This window comes from Mya arenaria, chromosome 7, assembly GCF_026914265.1.
Source record: "Mya arenaria isolate MELC-2E11 chromosome 7, ASM2691426v1".
Taxonomy (NCBI): domain Eukaryota; kingdom Metazoa; phylum Mollusca; class Bivalvia; order Myida; family Myidae; genus Mya; species Mya arenaria.
This window is the reverse complement of record NC_069128.1, coordinates 57179621-57197658: the sequence shown is the minus strand read 5'-3', so window position 1 is coordinate 57197658 and position 18038 is coordinate 57179621. Positions and strand designations below refer to the sequence as shown.

Below are 18038 nucleotides of genomic sequence, written 5' to 3'. Positions count from 1 at the left end.
GAATAAAGTAAGTTGGGGTTGAACTTGACATATAGTGACCAAATCTGGTATATAGGAATAGTTTATATAGACCATGGTTTGCTTTAGGGCCCTAAGTGTCATGGTCATAGTCAAGGTTACTGTAACTTAAAAACGAAATGGTTAGTTCTGAATAACTTAAGTTAGGGTTGACATGTTGTGACCAAACTTGGTATACAGCAAGAGTGTAAGGATATCTTTCATATAGTTAATGGTATATGGCACCCCTGTAGGCAAGGCCACTGAAAATATAAACTAGAAAATAAAAATATAAACGGTTGGTACTTGGGGTTGACATTTTGCGATCAAACTTGGTATATAGAAATAGTTTATGGAGACTTTTCATGGATATTGCGTTTTGAGCCCAATGGGTTAAGGTCATTGTAACTAAAAATAGAAAAATCGTAAGTTCTGAATAACTTGAGTTAGAGTTGACATATTGCGACCAAATTTAACATATAGGAAGTGTTTATGAAAACCTTTCATGGGATTGCGTTTGTGTCCCCTTGGGTCAAGGTCAATGTCACTGTTTCTAAAAATAAAAGAGAAAAACAACAGTTGAAACTGAATCGCACAACGACAGCTGAAGTTCTTCTGTCAATCACTGAAAGCCTGGTTTCGTCTCGTTTCCTTTTTAATTAAACTTTTTTATTACTTTTGATAGGCACATATTACAGTATTATTGTATTCATTTCTAAGACAAAGCGGCGTATAGACAGTCGCGCTGTCCTTCGACAGCTCTCGTTTCTGGTGCCATTTACATTATATTTCTTGAAAAATGAACAAGATATTAACAAGACCAGCTATAATACAATGAACTGCATGAATACAAAGCACAAACATGTTTATTTGTTGTTAATCCGCTATTTTGGCATGGTTTAATGTTTTCCCAAAGTCTGAACATTTTAAAAAAAGGCAACGAAGTTCACGTTTGGTCAAATGAGGCGTCCAACAAATAATATGAATATGTTTGTTGTATGTGAAAATCCATTTCTGTACATTTGTGTTATAGACTATTAAAAGAGATACACTTTTCAGACTTTCTTTAATACTTCATTTCATTTTATACGTCTGTTTTAAAACAAGGAGGTCGTATACGTCCGTTGCGGGCGGACTGGCGGAATTCGAGCGGCTTCTTTCGAAGTCCGCAGCTCTCGAACAGTACTTATCTAGATCCGATGAGCATTTTTATATTGGAACAGATTTTGTTGCTAGAATGATCGGCTTCAGCACAGTTTGCCTATGTATTCTAAAAACTCGAAAAATTTACTTAGTGGCCTTGTTTCAGCGTCCTTTCTCTAACTTTATCGGTGCGTTGCTTATGCGGTAAAATACGGTGCGCACAACAACGAATTCCTTTGTTACAACTATATAGGTTAGAGTTCCCTATGTGTCCCCGTGTCTAGAATGTTGCTACCTCGTGGATTTAGGTCGTTGGTTTGAAAATCAACGTCTTAAAAACCACTTGGATTTTGTGTGGTTTTGGATTTAACTCGAACGTTTACCAAAGTAGCAATGTCTGAATGTCCGTTCTCGAACAAGGGATGCGTTGTTTATGCGGTTTTATACGGAGCGTTTCTGCACAACGAATTCCTATGCAACGACCAGATAGCTAAGGGCGCCTCTTGTCTCCACGTGTCTAATTGAGACATTTCAAAGTTACCATGATATTAATGGGAAAATATGCGCAAAACGTTTTATGATATTACATACAGTGTTATATTAAGTGATACTGCTGAAGAATAACAAAACGCTGTAGGTGCTTTTAAAACATACTGTGGTACATCGAAGCTAAAAATAAAATCGGATTTTTTCGCTAAAAAGCTACCTAAACTTTCATGTTTGAAATAGACATACTGACCGGCTCATTAAAACATGAAACATATCTGTTAAAAGCTGATGAAGGACTTCAAAGAGCAAAAATCATGTTGTTTTCAACTCCCTGTGGCATTTATGACATTTTTGCAACCTTTCAACGGAGGTTAGATTTAGATTTCCCAATGTGGCGCTCTTTTTTCCTACCCTGAATGCAGTGATAAATTTTAAATTTTTAATACCTTTTTTAAATCATTATGCGACTACTAAGTTTTAAACCTTTAATGTATACGAAGGCAAGCTATTATGGCATGACAAAGGTTGAACTATTCTATGTCAAATATATTCATTCAATATGAAGTAAATACGAACTAGAAACAAAATATTTGTTCTTAAATTGCAATATATAATTTATAGTCAATAAAAATATTTATGGACTATATCTAAAAAACTTGTTAAAAAAATATGCATTGGATAGAAAAATGTGAAGTTAAATATGTATATGACACATGTTAAACAAATACTTGTTCAATAAAATATTATTGTTATGCAGTATATTTTTATGCAGTATATCTATAACTTTGTGTGGGGTAAAAGCATTGACATTGGGTGTAATTTGCATGATGGGAAATAGGATTTATTGCAACAAGGCGTTGGATTGCTGATTTTAATATGGCAGCTTCAATGATTACAACGTAAGCCCAGGCAATACTCTGACAGGAGCTCATATTAGTCCATCTACCTAGCTATAATAAAGCAGTTTAACAAGCCACCATTATGATTTAGTAACGCTAGATGGACTTATTAAGCTCCTGTCAGCAACCCACTGTGATTGGGCGCTGCCATATTGTTTTGCCTTAATCAATCTAAACTACTGTTACAAGATGTTATAGATAGTGTCCCATGATGCTAATTATACACAATATATTAATTTTAACCACTGACATATAAATATTTATTAAACGTATATATTGTTTACATGTGATGTATTTGTTAACTTCATAAATATGTTTTATGAATGCAAATATTTCTTACGAAACATTTTTATTTTAGTCCATACTTATTTTTTTATTGAACAATAAGTTTTGTTGAATCCATAAATATTTTTATTGAATAAATAACGTGCAATTATAGGACACATTTTTTATAGTTACGTTTGAATTTCTTTTTTATTGAATAAATAAATTGGACATAGAATATTACAACGTTTGTCATGCCATAAGCTATGTCCAATGAATATATAGTGGCTTGTGACAATTGGCACAGCTGCACCGCATGGAAACATTGATCTGCAGTTGATGTTTTTATCCGGTCGTTTAAGTACTTAGAATTACTGGCTCTGTTTATGCACCAGTCAAGTGTAACCACGCCCCCCCCCCCCAGGTCCGGGGGTTTACCGGGGGTAGCCGGGGAAATGGGCCGTGTTTTTACTTTCCAGGAAGCCCCGCAGGGCCGGGTGACCGCGGTGGTTTTGTCTTTGCGCCAAATATAGCGGAAATTGGGCCTTATATAGAGTCTTTGGGGTGTGGGGGCATTTGGCCGGGGTTTTACCATCAGTTGGTTCCCGCAGGGCGGGAATTTTACCCGGGGTTGGCTGGGCCACAACTGGTGCATATTGTTAATAGTTTTGCCCTTTCTGTTTTGTGTTTTTACTTTTATATTATAATGTTGATGCTGGCTCCGGTGTGGTTAATGTTCGTAATTATTGATGAATTGATCAATGTTGGAACAAAAATAAATGAACTTGTTTAAGTCCTAGTGAACTCGTGATGCAGTGAACTCGTGATCCAGTGAGCTCGTGATCCAGTGAACTCGTGATCCAGTGAACTCGTGATCTAGTGAACTCGTGGTCCAATGAACCCGTGATTCAGTGAATTCGTGATCCAGTGAACTAGTGATCCAGTAAATTGGTGATCCAGTGAACTTGTGATCCAACAAACTCGAGATCCAGTGAACTTGTGATCCAGTGAACTTGTGATCCAGTGAACTCGTGACCCAACAAACTCGTGATCTATAGTGAACTCGTGATCTATAGTGAACTCGTGATCCAGTGAATCGTGACCCAGGGAACTTGTGATCCAGTGAATTTGTGACCCAACAAACTCGTGATCCAGTGAACTCGTGATCCAGGGAACTCGCGATCCAGTGAACTCGCGATCCAGTGAACATGTGATCCAACGAACTCGTGAACTAGTGAACTCGTGATCCAGTGAACTTGTGATCAAGTGAGCTTGTGATTCAACGAACTCGCGATCCAGTGAAATCGTGACCCAACAAACTCGTGATCCAGTGAACTCGTGACCCAACAAACTCGTGATCCAGTGAACTCGTGATCCAACGAACTCGCGATCCAGTGAACTCGTGACCCAACAAACTCGTGATCCAGTGAACTCGTGACCCAACAAACTCGTGATCCAGTGAACTCGTGACCCAACGAACTCGTGATCCAGTGAACTCGTTATCCAGTGAACTCGTGATCCTGTGAACTCGTGATCCAGTGAACTTGTGATCCTGTGAACTCGTGATCCAGTGAACTCGTGATCCTGTGAACTCGTGATCCTGTGAACTCGTGCACCGTCTTCTTTGTTTTTTTTACCTTAACACAGCCTTTGTCATTTATTTATTATACCTGCCTTGGAAATATGTCTTATGTGTGTAGTTCGCCGAAAATTAACATTGAAGATTCATCGCACATATGCATATTTTAATTATTTTTACATAAAAGGCACACTTGTCCAAAAGTGTGTATCTTGAAGCATAACTGTGCAATAATTACTCGTTTCCGCGTATCATGAGTAGGCGACAATGACCAACTAAAGAAATGTACCTATAAGGAAATACCAAGACAAATTTATTTAGTAATGCTGTTTAAAAATATTTAATAACACAAGACCCGTTAAAATTTCACTACATATTTTAATTGAGTTATATGTACAGTTTAAAATAATCATTTGCTTAATTGTTTCTTATATAACATACTATAAGCAAGACTGTTTCATTTCAGATCATTAACATACAATTTAAAGCTGAGTTTAACTAACACACGTATTCTATTACGGCATATAATCATTGCATGACTTTACGAAAGAGGTACTCGTGTCTATTAGCCGGACACGCTGAGCAGTGAGCCGGTGAACGAACACCAGTAGTTTGTTCCTGAGTCATAAAGACTCCCTAAACCACTGCTCATGTACACCCACACGTGGTCACCCACGTGGAGTTTGGTGACCACGGATGAGGGGCTACATGGGTAGCTGCCTTGGTCATAACCATAGGCTGAGGTGAGGTACGTCGTGGACATGTCTGTATTACTTTTCTTGATGTTAAAAAAAATATTTTGTCGGGTTTGACCACAGACTTGTGCGGAAAAGAAGTAGTTTCCACTGAAAGGCGCCGTAAAAAGTCCGGATGTCTCATTGAACGCGTTCCCTTCGTTCAGGATGACTGTTGGAAAGGTAATGACGGACCCGGACAGCGCCTGGTGGCCGTGAGCGTTGAAGGCCACCTGTACACCTGTAAGCGATTGATTTAAAATACAGTTAAATTTGTATTGTATACGCGTATATGCACGTGCAGCTCTTAATACCAACTCTGTTGAAAACTTCTGACCGTTTTGATCTGTAGGGGTTATTACAAATAGATACATTCGTCTATAAAAAAGAGAACACCAGAAGTCTGTTGTGTATACAGACCAATGTGTTACGAAGTCATCTGTTATATCAGTATACAGTTTGTGTATACCACGTGATAAATTGCGTCATAAATGCTACGTCGGAAGGCAATATTTTGATTTGAAAAAAGACTTTAAACAAAGATAACTTTACCATTTCTTCACCATTTTAAAACGATACATAGCACAGTCTACGCCGCTTACGGAGCCCCACCTTCGGTCTTTTACCAGAATTTGATTGCGAGTTTAGTTTCTTAAACACTTCGACAAACCTTTTCACAACACGGCCGTCTGACGGAGCACTGTCCAAACATTATTTTGGAAACAGGTTTGTCGAAGTGTTTGATGAAACTAATGACATCATCAAATTTCGGAAATAAAACAAATGCGGGGCTCTTTAAGCGGCATAGACTGCCCTTTGTTTCATTTGAAATGGTGTTGTAAATGAAAAGTTATCTTTGATTTAAGTCTTCATTTTAAGCAAATCTTTGCCTTCCGACATAGCATATATGACGTAATTTATCACGTGGTATAAACACACTGAGTATAGGACTCTGTTATTTATACGACGTGACGTATATCGCCGTTAAAACTTATTGTTTGCACCGAGGAATTATTAAAGTACATGTAAGGGTTGTTTGCATATGTGTGCTATTTGTTCATGATGTACACACACCGGGGTAGGGCATTTCCCAAAAGCGCTAGCACATTTCATGGATTTGAATATGCTTCAATGCATTCGTACAGCATGCAAACACAAACTAATGCAATCGTTTCTAAAAATATCAACACAAGAAAAGCAGATGGTCGACCAAAGATAATTACATAAAATTCAGTTTATGTCAAAAGAATATGTGAAAAAGTGGTTTCATATTAGAACATCTATATACATAATTGTTTTTACCATTTTGTTGCTCTTTCTAGTGACAAAACCAAGTGTAATGCTCGACAGAAAAAAGGATGAATATAACTCATTGTTTTACTCACAAGTTGAGTTACTACACGTCTCTGTTTGGTCGTTACTTCCTACACAGCCTATGCCAAGAATAGATGACGTCGACGTACAGTTCCGGTATCTACGTTGAAGGCCAACCCCACACGTCACGCTGCATGACGTCCACGAGCCCCAGTCCATCCAGGCTAAAATACATTTTTTCTAATAAAGTAACGACGCTTTCGCCTAAACAATATAGATTGAAGCCTTTACATTTTAACATTTTATGGTACGGGAAGGAAAGTATTGTACTGTACACTTTTAGTATAGCAATGACCCTCAGTAATTACCTGGAATATCAAACACCTTATGTTAAGTCCAAAGCAAATGTGATAAATTACTTACTTGAGCATGGACCTGCAGTGCATATCTTGAATTGCTGTGGCATATCCGGACAGTAGTCCCCTGCTCGGCTGGGTTTTGGGTTGGTACAGGACCGCCCTCTCTGGGACATACCGACGTCACACGTAGCCGAGCAAGGACTCCAGCCTGACCATCCACTCCATCCGCCATGAACTGAAAACAATATGATGATCGCTTAAATTGATCCGGTACGGGCGGGTTCTACGCCAGAACTGGAATGCCCACATTGTTGCATGCTCTTAACATATATTGCTGTTTAAGATCCACCTGCTAAATTACTCTTACTACGAACTGTACGACAATTTTTGTAATCATCATTTGATACATTTTTTCATATTTTATTTTTTGAATGGAAATACATTGTCTAGTATATAATACAGTCCTGTTTATCTTGCAAAAAAACAAGTTAAGTGCGTAGCTCAACATATGCACACTCGTGGCAGACATACCAGGACATAGCTGTTTTGTGCACTGTTTATGCTGGGTACTATCCCCCACACAATTAACTCCGCCATTTGCTGGTTCTGGATTGGTGCATGTGCGTATGCGCACCTGTGTCCCGCTTTCACATGTGACGTCACAACCAGACCACGCACCCCAGGTTGCCCAGTCTCCGTCAACTGAGGTGTTAGAAAATGAAATTGTATAATAACTGGCTAAACTATTACATAATGATGACGCACTATTTTGTTATGTAATGTTATTTGAACGTCACGCAATGATACTTCTTATTATGTTGAATACGGTGGTAATGCGATAGTGTACATACTTATAATGCTTATTTTAGGATATGTCTTGTCTGCAGATTTAAAATGAAGAATTAAGCAGCTTATGCATATAATAACTCTTGGTCGGGCTGTTCAAATCATTGCCTTCAGATCTACCCAACAGTGACGTCACATGTAAGGAAAAATTGACGATAGCCAATACAACGTTACAGTTTATCTTTCCGTCTGACGTCATTATGATACATCAAGCTATTACACGGCCTCTAAACGCAAAGGTAGTTCGCGTAGAGTTTTGTTTCCGCAAGAAGTATGCATAACCAGCATAACAATGAATGATAAACATATAATAAATTATAGCAACTTTTGTATTCATTTCAAAAGCGTTAACGTGTTATATTACCTCAAGCGCAAAACATACTCGATAGCGCCACCACTAGGGCAACAGCGCCACCACTTTTATAAATATGTGCATTTTTCCTTTTTAAGAAGTGCTTATCAGTTTTGTTGTATTCCGGCATAGGTACTATACATAACAGTTATGTTTGCATGCGTGAGAATGTTCTTACGGGGTGTGTAAGCACCGAAATGTACTTGCTATGCAATCAGATCTCAAAATCTGCACAAGTCCGATTCGGGAGAAAAGCTGCTGGCACCACAGTTTGCACAATATTGGAAAGAGATAGTAACCAGCCTGCAGTAGAAGTGTTCTTACACGGTACCACATTCTCCGATTTTCGAAATATGTCCGTTAAATGAAATTATCAAATAAAATATAAATAATAATATATATACTCACGTTTGTTCATGTAAACATAGGGCACAGCTCCACCACGGAAGTGTCGACAGCTCTTTTTCTTTGCACCACCGTAAAGTGGTGGAGCTGGCGTTTAGAGGCCGTGTAATACAGCATCAGTACGATTGATATTCTAACAGATGAGTCAATAGAAACAGTGCAGTCATGCGCCAGCGTTGAAACTTATATAGGTTTATAATATCGTTATGAACCACATGTATAAATGATTTTGGTAACCGATTAATACCTGTTTTAGTGATTTAAGCATGTAATACGTGGTTGTTCCTATTTTATTCTAATGTTCACGGTCTAAATAGCATGCAGTTAATTAAAGGTCATAACACGTACCTAGACTACAAAGTCCACAAAATCTTGGACAAACGCTTTTAGCATGCTGAACGTCGGAACACACGTTGAATAAAGAATGCAGCAACGCGCAATCCACTGTTACCGAGTCAACGCAGGCAGACGCTGAAAAAAACAACAACAGGGATGTTGAAAGTGTTTGTCTACATGTACAAACATTTACCTACATGTACAACTGCCTGATTTAAAATGTATTAAAAATGCCTCCGTAACAGGCTATCATAGGGACGTAACATGTGAAAATTCTTTGAAGCAATTTCTTGCGATGAAGAACCGTTTGATATATAGTATTTGAGTAAAAAAACGAGAAACATTTATTAACTAAATTTATATAAAGTGTATTGAAAAAGTATATACAATTACATACGCTTGCTGTGTTCGCAAAGTTTGTTGTTACAGTTATTTGTAGAACAACACTCGTGACAGGCGAGAGTCTGACGTTTACCAACGATTGAAACAGCCGGAGAACCCGTGCCACATAGCTAAACGGAGTAATGCTCTCACAGTTAAAGTAGTCGTAGGAGTGTTAATGGTTATGCCAAAATTTATCATGTGACCGGATATGAAAATTAGACCCAAGCGCATTTGCTGAATCCGGTAACGAGGCTTGCAGAGGAGTTTCCGAAGCGAACAGGACAAACATTGTATATGTAATATTAATTTGTTTGAATTTCTTTTATTTTCCTTTCGTGTAACATTTGAGGTAAAAATAATGGTTTTAACATAAGCGACGTTTTCTACTGTAATTATGACACGTATTAATTATAACGCATTACATGTATATTAGACATACTGCATGTGAGTTTGACATAATAGCTGGTTTGTTTACATAACAGCAAGTAAGTAAATCACAATTGCATGTCAGTAAGAAAGCATTACATGTATATAAGACACTCTTGGATGTTAGGTAGACATAGTCACATGTCAGGTGGACATAATTGCATTATTTAGACCTTATGTATTTCAATTTGAAACAAATGCCTTTCAAACATAATAACGTGCCAGTTTGACATATAACATGACAGTTCGAACTTTTAACATGTCAGTTGGATATAATCGTATGTCAGTTAATCTTGACAACATGCTATGGAGATATATTGACATGTTGTGCAGTCATAATAATGTGTCAGTAACATATACTACCATCCGTTCATATCGAAGTAGAGTATCTGGCTTGCGAGCAAAGGATACGATTGTTAGCATACATTTGTGGGTCTGTTACATTTGAAGCTATGTTCCAAGCTCGTTCTTTTTTCAAGTATTAGGCCTAAAAAAATATGTCTGTTTCGGGTAACCCGACCCTACCTATAAAAATGCGCCGACCCTAACTATTTTTTCGGTTTCTGAGCAAAAAAAAATATTCGTTAGCGAATAGAGAGTTACGAAGGGCGGATAAATGCAGATTTTAATCAGAATTATTGTTTATATGAAAAAACAAAGTCAGGCAATGACAGTAATGTAGGAAAGATTGCCATGTGCAAGAAAACACTCTGAACTTACGACAGTTTTGAAAAAAAAATAATGAAAAAAAATCCCTACCTACCCTACCTAGAAATTTTGGGAAGGTTACCCTTAACAAACAATTTTTTTTGGCCTTATCTAAATCAAACAAAGCTAAGTGATTATGATTGGCTAAATAATGTTGCTTTTCTTCTAGGATAATGTACACGAAATAGTATCTGTAGTAATAAAATACAATCCAAAATTACCTGATTATCTTCACATCCCATTTCAAACTGTGCAGTCGGTGACGTTTGTGTTGTTTTTAAAAAGCACGACTTGAAATATAAGCGTGTTAAGTAGAGTCATTTGTAAAAAGTCATTTGTAAAACATTTGTTTTAATTATAACATACAGTACGAATTGAATTTAAGCATGCAAGCGGTTGCAATGGGTCTAATATACATGAAATCATATATTCAGGACATGACACGTTACATTTGGACCATTTCAAGGCTTCTAATTTCACTGCATTAGTAAAATACAAATAGATAATTGGAAAACGTGTATTGTTATCAACCTGTCCTGAATGGCATTCCGTGGTAACGTTGCAGGTATTTGGATGTTCAATGTTATCACATTGAAGGCATTCTAAACTATCTGAAATGCAAAAGGTCAATTAATAATTTCTTAGTAATATAATAACCATTGTGAACATGAAATGGTAGGTGATATATATGTAATTTATTACAATTTTTTAACGCTCTCATGGTGATTTCTTTTATTCCTATTGAACTAACTTGCCCCAAATGTTTTTTAACTTCTCATGTCCCATATAACAGGATTAAGATTACCTCACTCTTTTGTTTTGGTATAATTTGTGTAATATTAACATTTCCAAGAGGTTATTGACTTTAAACGCGGCTTACCTGTATCATACTTATGATAAACATATTACTATTAGTAAAATCACGATTAAAAAGAAATTTGGCTAAATATCACACGCTTCTTAAATTTGTTAAGCTTCATTTTTTTCTAGAAATTCGGACCAGAGCAAAGCAGACGATGCTATTGTTTGGATGAGAGCTAAACCTTATTATTGCCCCTACAAAACTTACAGACGTGTAAGAATTTTAAACGTTGTTATTACCGAAATGTTTTCTTACAAACTTTACCAAAGGTTTTACCCCTTCCAATCTTTTGTACCAAATCCTTTATTTTTGTCGAAGCTCCATTTTTTTCTGAAACTAGAATGTACGTTCCAAAATGCTTAAAAACCCTGGAGTCACGAGTACTCCTCAATACAAGCAGCCCCTCTGTACTTACCTGCGTATGACACAGCATTATAAAAAGTCCATAGGATAATTAAGAACTTCATTTCAAACACATTGTAAATGGCCGGTTTCTTCTGTGTGAATGACACAACCTGGTCGTAGCTATCTCTGTGGGGGGTTTTATCAGCGATGTTTGCCAAAGTTTTAAAAGTGCCTGATCTATCGTGTTGACTGCAATAACTCAAACTAAAAACGGAACACCGTTCAATATTCTGGCGAAAATAAAGTATAATAATGTTAATTATTACTTTGTGTTCGAGCTAAGCAAATATAATTATAGATACAACGAAGTTTATGCACACCTTTTGAACAAATATTGAGCATGTGTATTAAATCTTAATTATGTCAAAAAGGAGTACAATCACTGCAGCCTTAAAACAGAGCACTCTAGTACAGAGATAAGCACATAGATAGCACGATGCTTACACGTCTTTAACCGGAGCATGTTATAAGATAATGCTATGAGTACATATTAAAAGAGCAATTTACAGACAAAGACCACCGTTCTATAATACATCTCCCCAATACATATTATTTTTATAAAATATGTCTTGAACGTACAACTAAATACTAAGAGAAAAATATCCCTTGCAAATATTTATTTGCTTGATCTTAAAGTGAAATGCTTACTTTGTCCAACGTGAACCCAGAAGAGACCGTGTTAGCGCGTTGTCGTAAAGTTAACATTCTATGTATTATAATGCCCGCCTTAATCATGCACTATAATAAAACGCATACCATTGTTGTTTTCTGGTTTAAGGATATAAAAGGTATTTCAAAGAAAATATTACTTTTACTTCTTTGAGGGCAAAAAACGTGTTGAAAACATGGGAGCTGTGGTAAAGTTATGAATGGCTATTTTATTTGGCGTACTAAAGAGTGGAATGTCGTCATTTGGACGAAATCGATGATTTCCCCCTCAATCAAGCTCAATCCTAGACACTTCTTGTTGACTGACTGGTTTGTTATCTTATTGACATCGATCTCAGTGTCAGGTCTTTGTCGTCATAGCAAGCGATGGAACAAGGACGATGCCATCTAGATATATATATATACGAGTATAGCTGCTCCTAAGAAAAAAAATAACTAAGGGCTCACACTTTCAATTTTCTTATTAATTTGCATGACTGTTTCACATCTATAAAATAATGTATGATTTTGATTAAATATGATACAAATACTCTACTAGGTAGTTTTACAAATCACTGTTTTCAGGTTTGTAGTTCGACTCACTCAATCAATCTTATATTTTTACATTACATATTAAAGCTGACTTTATAATCAACACATTATGCATTCTATTACGACATTTATAAGTCGCACAAAGAGACACATTATTAATATTTGTTATTAAAATTGATCATTTGTTCGTCGGATTTGCCACACCTTAAATTCAGAAAAATAAAAAAATAAAAGTTTTTTTGCGCCCGCACATATTTTTTGGCCGCGCATTTTATTTTTTCTTTACATCTGAATGTCCTCTATTTTCTGAATTTCTTTTACTTGGAATTTAAGCCTGCAACGTCGACCTCGCCTTTTTTAGAAGGTATTTCCATGCTTTACATTCTTTGCGAGCAAACTTTCCTCGTGTCAGTACAAAATCAGGTCCGGGTAACCGCAAAACAGCCGATACATGTTGACAGTCTTTTTTGTCGGGAGTTTTTGGCAGTACACACCGTTGTTATTCATTTCCGGTATTAATTTTCAGGTTACTTTCAGTTTTTGCAATGTAAAACACGTTGTAAGTAAAAATCAGTGTCATGGTCAATGGATTTTAGTCTTCAGTAAACAACAACAGTTTCACAGCGTCGAAGGATATAATTATTTATGTGTGTTTTAAGTAATTCATTGTTTTGTACTCAAAATTTAGTGTTAAATAATAACTCAATCGGATTTTGAGGGCAAAACTTATATTAAAATACACGGACACACGACTTACACCAATTGAACATGTTTTTGTGAATTATTTTTTAAATTCTAAAATGTATTTCTCAGTTTTCATAAACTCATGTTTGTTTTAAACAGATAATTATAGTAGGACTTGTAAATGAACTAGAAACAGTCTGTATTTATGCACCAGTCAATTGTAAACACCCCCCCCCCCCCCCCCACGTCCGGGGATAGCCAGGAAATGGGCCGTGTTTTTACCTTCCAGGTGGCCCCGCAGTGCCGGGTGAATGCTGTGGATTTACCTGGGGTTGGCTGGACCGCAAGTCAAAGTCCCCGCTATTTCCCGGAACTTGGGCGGCCGTGGTAACAATTGACTAATGCAATACATATACATGTACAGTATAAAAATGACATAAGTAAAATAAAAAAATAAAACCTTTTATAAGTAAAATTGACTGTTTAATTTTCTCAATTCTTTGTTCTTATCCAATTGTTTTCTTTGATCGATTTGTAGAAAAGTGGCCTGTTATTAAAGTGGCCTGTTTCTTAAGGGCATTGTAGATATGGAGGCCGGCATGTTATTCTTTTCAAGGCACGCTCCTATAAATCAAAGGTTTGTGGTAAAGGCGAGGTCTTTAAAAGGAAACATCTTTATTCCACCACCTGCTCTAATACAATGACCGGTGCCACATTTGCAGATTTGTTTGATACTGCTTTAATTATGTTGTCCCACAATTTAATCCGCAGTGTCTTTTTTTCGATATGTTCTCTGTGTTATTTACATTTTCGATCTTCGCAATGTCAAAGTCAATACAATTTTATCATGTGCTTCAAGAGCTTCAAATTTAGACCCGACCCAATATTTGAATATGCTCAAATGATGAATTACTCTTACTAGTCTAAAATGTTGTTTTTTGTGATAGTAAGTTACGGAATGAATACAATAGTTTTCTTTTTGGTCTTCGAAAAATTGAACGTTGCTATGAGGAATTTTGTCTTTACAATATATCCACGTTTAATTGAAGTTAATAGTAAAGCACTGGATCTTATTGCCATTTGTTAAATATTAAGAAAGATTTTCATGTGATACAATCAAAAACCTTTTCATTTATAGCTGAGAACCTATGTTTGCAATTAAAAAGCACTTCTTGACATAATTGTATGATAAATTTGGTAAGAAATAAACTTTTTTATTAATTTTTTATTTTTCGCTTTGCGCTCGTCTCTGAATTGCCTTAAATTGCGCTCGCTCTTACTTTTTTTAGCAAAATCCGAAGAACAAATGATCAATTTCTCGTTCGATGAGTAACATATATCCCTCTCGACCAGCTGGCTCGACGGATACGTGTTTACACACCAAACTCGACGTGATACAGGTCACCAGAAAAGCGTCCTATCATAATATTCCCTAATATAGTCGTCTATTGTCTGATTTTGGTACCGCGATTGTCCTGTATCGCGTCAAATGATAGTTGATTTATAATATCACATATTAATCGAACATCTTTGACACAGTAGTCAAGTATTCAGGCTTATTATATTTTACAGAAAAAATACTTGATTAAAACATTTGAAATAAGTATCACACAACAAGCATTGCGTTCAGTAAAATCCAAAAATCTGCAGCATGGACCTAATATTTATACTAGTTGATATGTTTTGTTGCTATACTTGACATACATCCTATTTTTCTTGTTTTAGTACTGTGTTTATGAACACAAAAGTTTCGCCCTCACTATCTAATACGCAATTATGTAATCGTGTTGGCTCACTGATAGTCGCCAAAATCATTTTCATTGTGTTATGTACATTGCAATATAAGCTTGAACAATAAACAGTGCACAAAAGGTAATACATACACGTACGTAAAGTTTCGCATCTTTTCTATGATAAATGTTAAGATTAGCCATCACAAGAATCACAAATCGCTCTTTTTTGCTGACATTTCGTAAACAGTAATTAGTATGATTTATATATTCACGATAATGGAATTAACGATCTGCGGTCGATATTGTAGACATCCATGCACACTCATCTGTCGATGTCCGTGTTCGGTCCAAAAGTCCAGGAGTGATGTCAATAATCAAAAATATATATTATGCCATATTTGAAGTTGTTCTTTCCAAAAGTTAGTTATTTGAGCGACATCAATGATATATACTGCCCTTTTTGACATTGTTCTGTACAATAATTAGCTATTTGCTTTGTTTTTCTGAATTTGTCTAATTTAGCACGACGATTTAGCGTCAAAAGAGAGACTATAAATCACCCCTTGAACGTATATATGTATTTGTGAACCACGTCATTCAGGTATATATTGAAAAGTACGTGTTCAAAGCGATCATGTTAGGTGAATGTCTGTAAATGATTGTAAAGTGCATTGAAGAATTATTATCTGTACCTCTGGCTTGTGGAATGTCTTTGCTGAAGACGACTGCTTCTAATAACTGAGTATATGGGGTCAATTAAGGAATGACGAAAAAAAGTGTACGATTGTCTTCAGGTTTGTCTCTTTTCGGGATTTTTTATTTGGCTTTTTGGTTTGTTCGTTATAAAGGAGTTTGTTTTCGAAAGTCCATCTTAAAGGGACTAGACACAAGATGGTCTCACAATCGGCATTTGTTTTCCTCAAAACAAACCTAAAATTGCTAATACGAGCTAGTACTAGGCCGATAACACATAAATTTATATAATAAAAAATATATTGGTCACTGTTTCAGCTTAGTTTACCCGTTTAAAAACAGCGAATTTTGGTGTCCCTGTTTATAATGTATATAGTAGGCATATCAAAATCAAGTAAATGACGTTTACCGACGCTTTTTTAAACTTACTGGTATTAACGTGAAAGATAACCCCAGTTAATTTCTAATTAGAAAAAAGGCAAAAACTGTAAAAGATTCATGTGTCGTAAGCGATGTGATAGATAAGTAAGATAGATGCAATGCGTTGTTCACAACAATATCAATTTTATGTAAATTTTTTGACAATTTACTTTTTTTCTTGCAATTGTATCATCTTGTGTCTAGTCTGTTTAATTAAGGGTTTACTATATTGTTCTTTGTATTCTGTAAAATGATTTTTTTGGGGCTGCATACATTTTTTTGAGATACCATATTATTTGATATACTAAGGAAACGATCATTAATAAGCTAAAAAAATGTTTTTAACTTTTATCTTTTCAGTCGTTTGGTCCCAAATTGTTTTATTGAAATTATTTATTAACGATGCATTATATAAAGTGAACTGTGCGTATGGTTCTTGTGTGTTTGTCTAATAATCGGTTAAAACATTTCACAATTTTGTGATGGGAAAATAAAATCATTCATGGTTAAAGCAACTATAGTAGCGCTTTTTGGACTTCAAAATGTCCACTTAATATTGTCAATGCTGTGTTGGTTTACATGTATAAATGTTCCGTACTATTTACAGAAAAGACTGTTTCACTAGGATCATTGAAACTCAATATAGATATGGCATTGTCTATTATGCTACAGATCTCTATAAAGTATTTACTCTGGAAGTATATACCCTAACCATTATGCAATACACACACAAAATGATCATTTATATACAATGTCGACGCCAGATTTGTCATTGATCTGTACGTAAACACACATACATTGTTTAACGTTTATTTTTGTTGTAAAACTTTTTTTGGAGTTTGCGGTTCAATATGTGTAACCATTTTTAAGAAAAAATACATTCCGTATTGAGTTTGAATGTACTTTCGTGGAGGTGCACTTTTGTTCTCTCTTTGTACAGCTTTTTACACAGTTAAGTACTGAAGATGATACCTTAACTGAATTATCTGTGTGGTATACTGTCATTGTCATGTTTGATATCGTCAGTATTATTGGGCATTCTCTGCTCTCTTGGAACAGTCATGTGCGTATATAATTGATATCTTCTTATGCAGTTGACAAATTACGCCTTATATGACCCCTTTATATTTGTGAACAATATCACAGTATGATCTTGATTATCGTATTGTCCTTTATTTTAAATTGTAGTAATGACAGTTTTGGTGGACTTTTCGTATAACCTTTGCATCGTATTTACCATTTATTATGCTTTTTTGCAAAAATGTTAGACAGTACCCTCGGACATCGTCCTTTTAAACTAGTTAGGTGTTTGTTGTTCGCCGGAAATTAGCTTCGAAATTTCAGTACACGTATCACTATAACCACAAACAGACACATTTGTTCAATATTAAAATTGAGGTGCGTTTGTTGAGCTATTACTACCCTTTAATTACTCGCATCCGCGTATCATGAGTTGGGAAAATAATTGTCCACCCTTACTTATAAAAATAAGAAGACCAATACATTTTCAATCAACAGAACTGTCAACCAATAAATCAAATAAGAATAACACCCGACTTGAGCTATTTTTCACCACACCCGTTTTATTCAGTAAATGTTCAATTCATACTAGTTACGGGCCCGATTATTCCACCTATAATTACAGATTATAAAGAATAATGTTTTACATCTATATACACAAATGCAGATTGTAAACATACAAATTAAAGTGGGGTTTAACCACATCATATAACAATTGCATAAGGAACACCTTACTAATAATTGTTTGAAAATTCACGAAAACCGACCACATGTTTATCAGCCAGA

The 18038-nt window shown here is 35.8% G+C and overlaps 1 protein-coding gene across 2 annotated transcripts; it reads right to left on the bottom strand.

Annotated features, from left to right (window-relative positions):
- Positions 1 to 4729: 4729 nt before the first annotated feature.
- On the bottom strand, positions 4730 to 11596 carry LOC128241547 (hemicentin-1-like). 2 transcript variants are annotated; one of them, XM_052958551.1, is made up of 9 exons: positions 11513 to 11596; positions 10767 to 10846; positions 10457 to 10525; positions 9115 to 9229; positions 8730 to 8852; positions 7310 to 7480; positions 6843 to 7013; positions 6491 to 6643; positions 4730 to 5346 (listed from the first exon to the last, which is right to left on the bottom strand). In XM_052958551.1, the coding sequence occupies exons 1-9, from the start codon at positions 11562 to 11564 to the stop codon at positions 4937 to 4939; spliced, it is 1344 nt and encodes a 447-aa protein (XP_052814511.1). In that variant the 5' UTR covers positions 11565 to 11596; the 3' UTR covers positions 4730 to 4936. The 2 variants fall into 2 exon arrangements, with proteins under 2 accessions (XP_052814511.1, XP_052814512.1); XM_052958552.1 differs by lacking the exon at positions 10457 to 10525.
- Between the last annotated feature and the right edge of the window lie 6442 nt (positions 11597 to 18038).

Coding starts and splice junctions, on each gene's coding strand:
- LOC128241547 (XM_052958551.1), bottom strand. CDS start 11,564: ATGAAGTTCTTAATTATCCTATGGACTTTTTATAATGCTGTGTCATAC. Junction 9,230..10,456: donor TGGGATGTGAAGATAATCAG/GTAATTTTGGAT, acceptor TACTCCGTTTAG/CTATGTGGCACGGGTTCTCC. Junction 7,014..7,309: donor CACAAAACAGCTATGTCCTG/GTATGTCTGCCA, acceptor TATTGTTTTCAG/TTCATGGCGGATGGAGTGGA.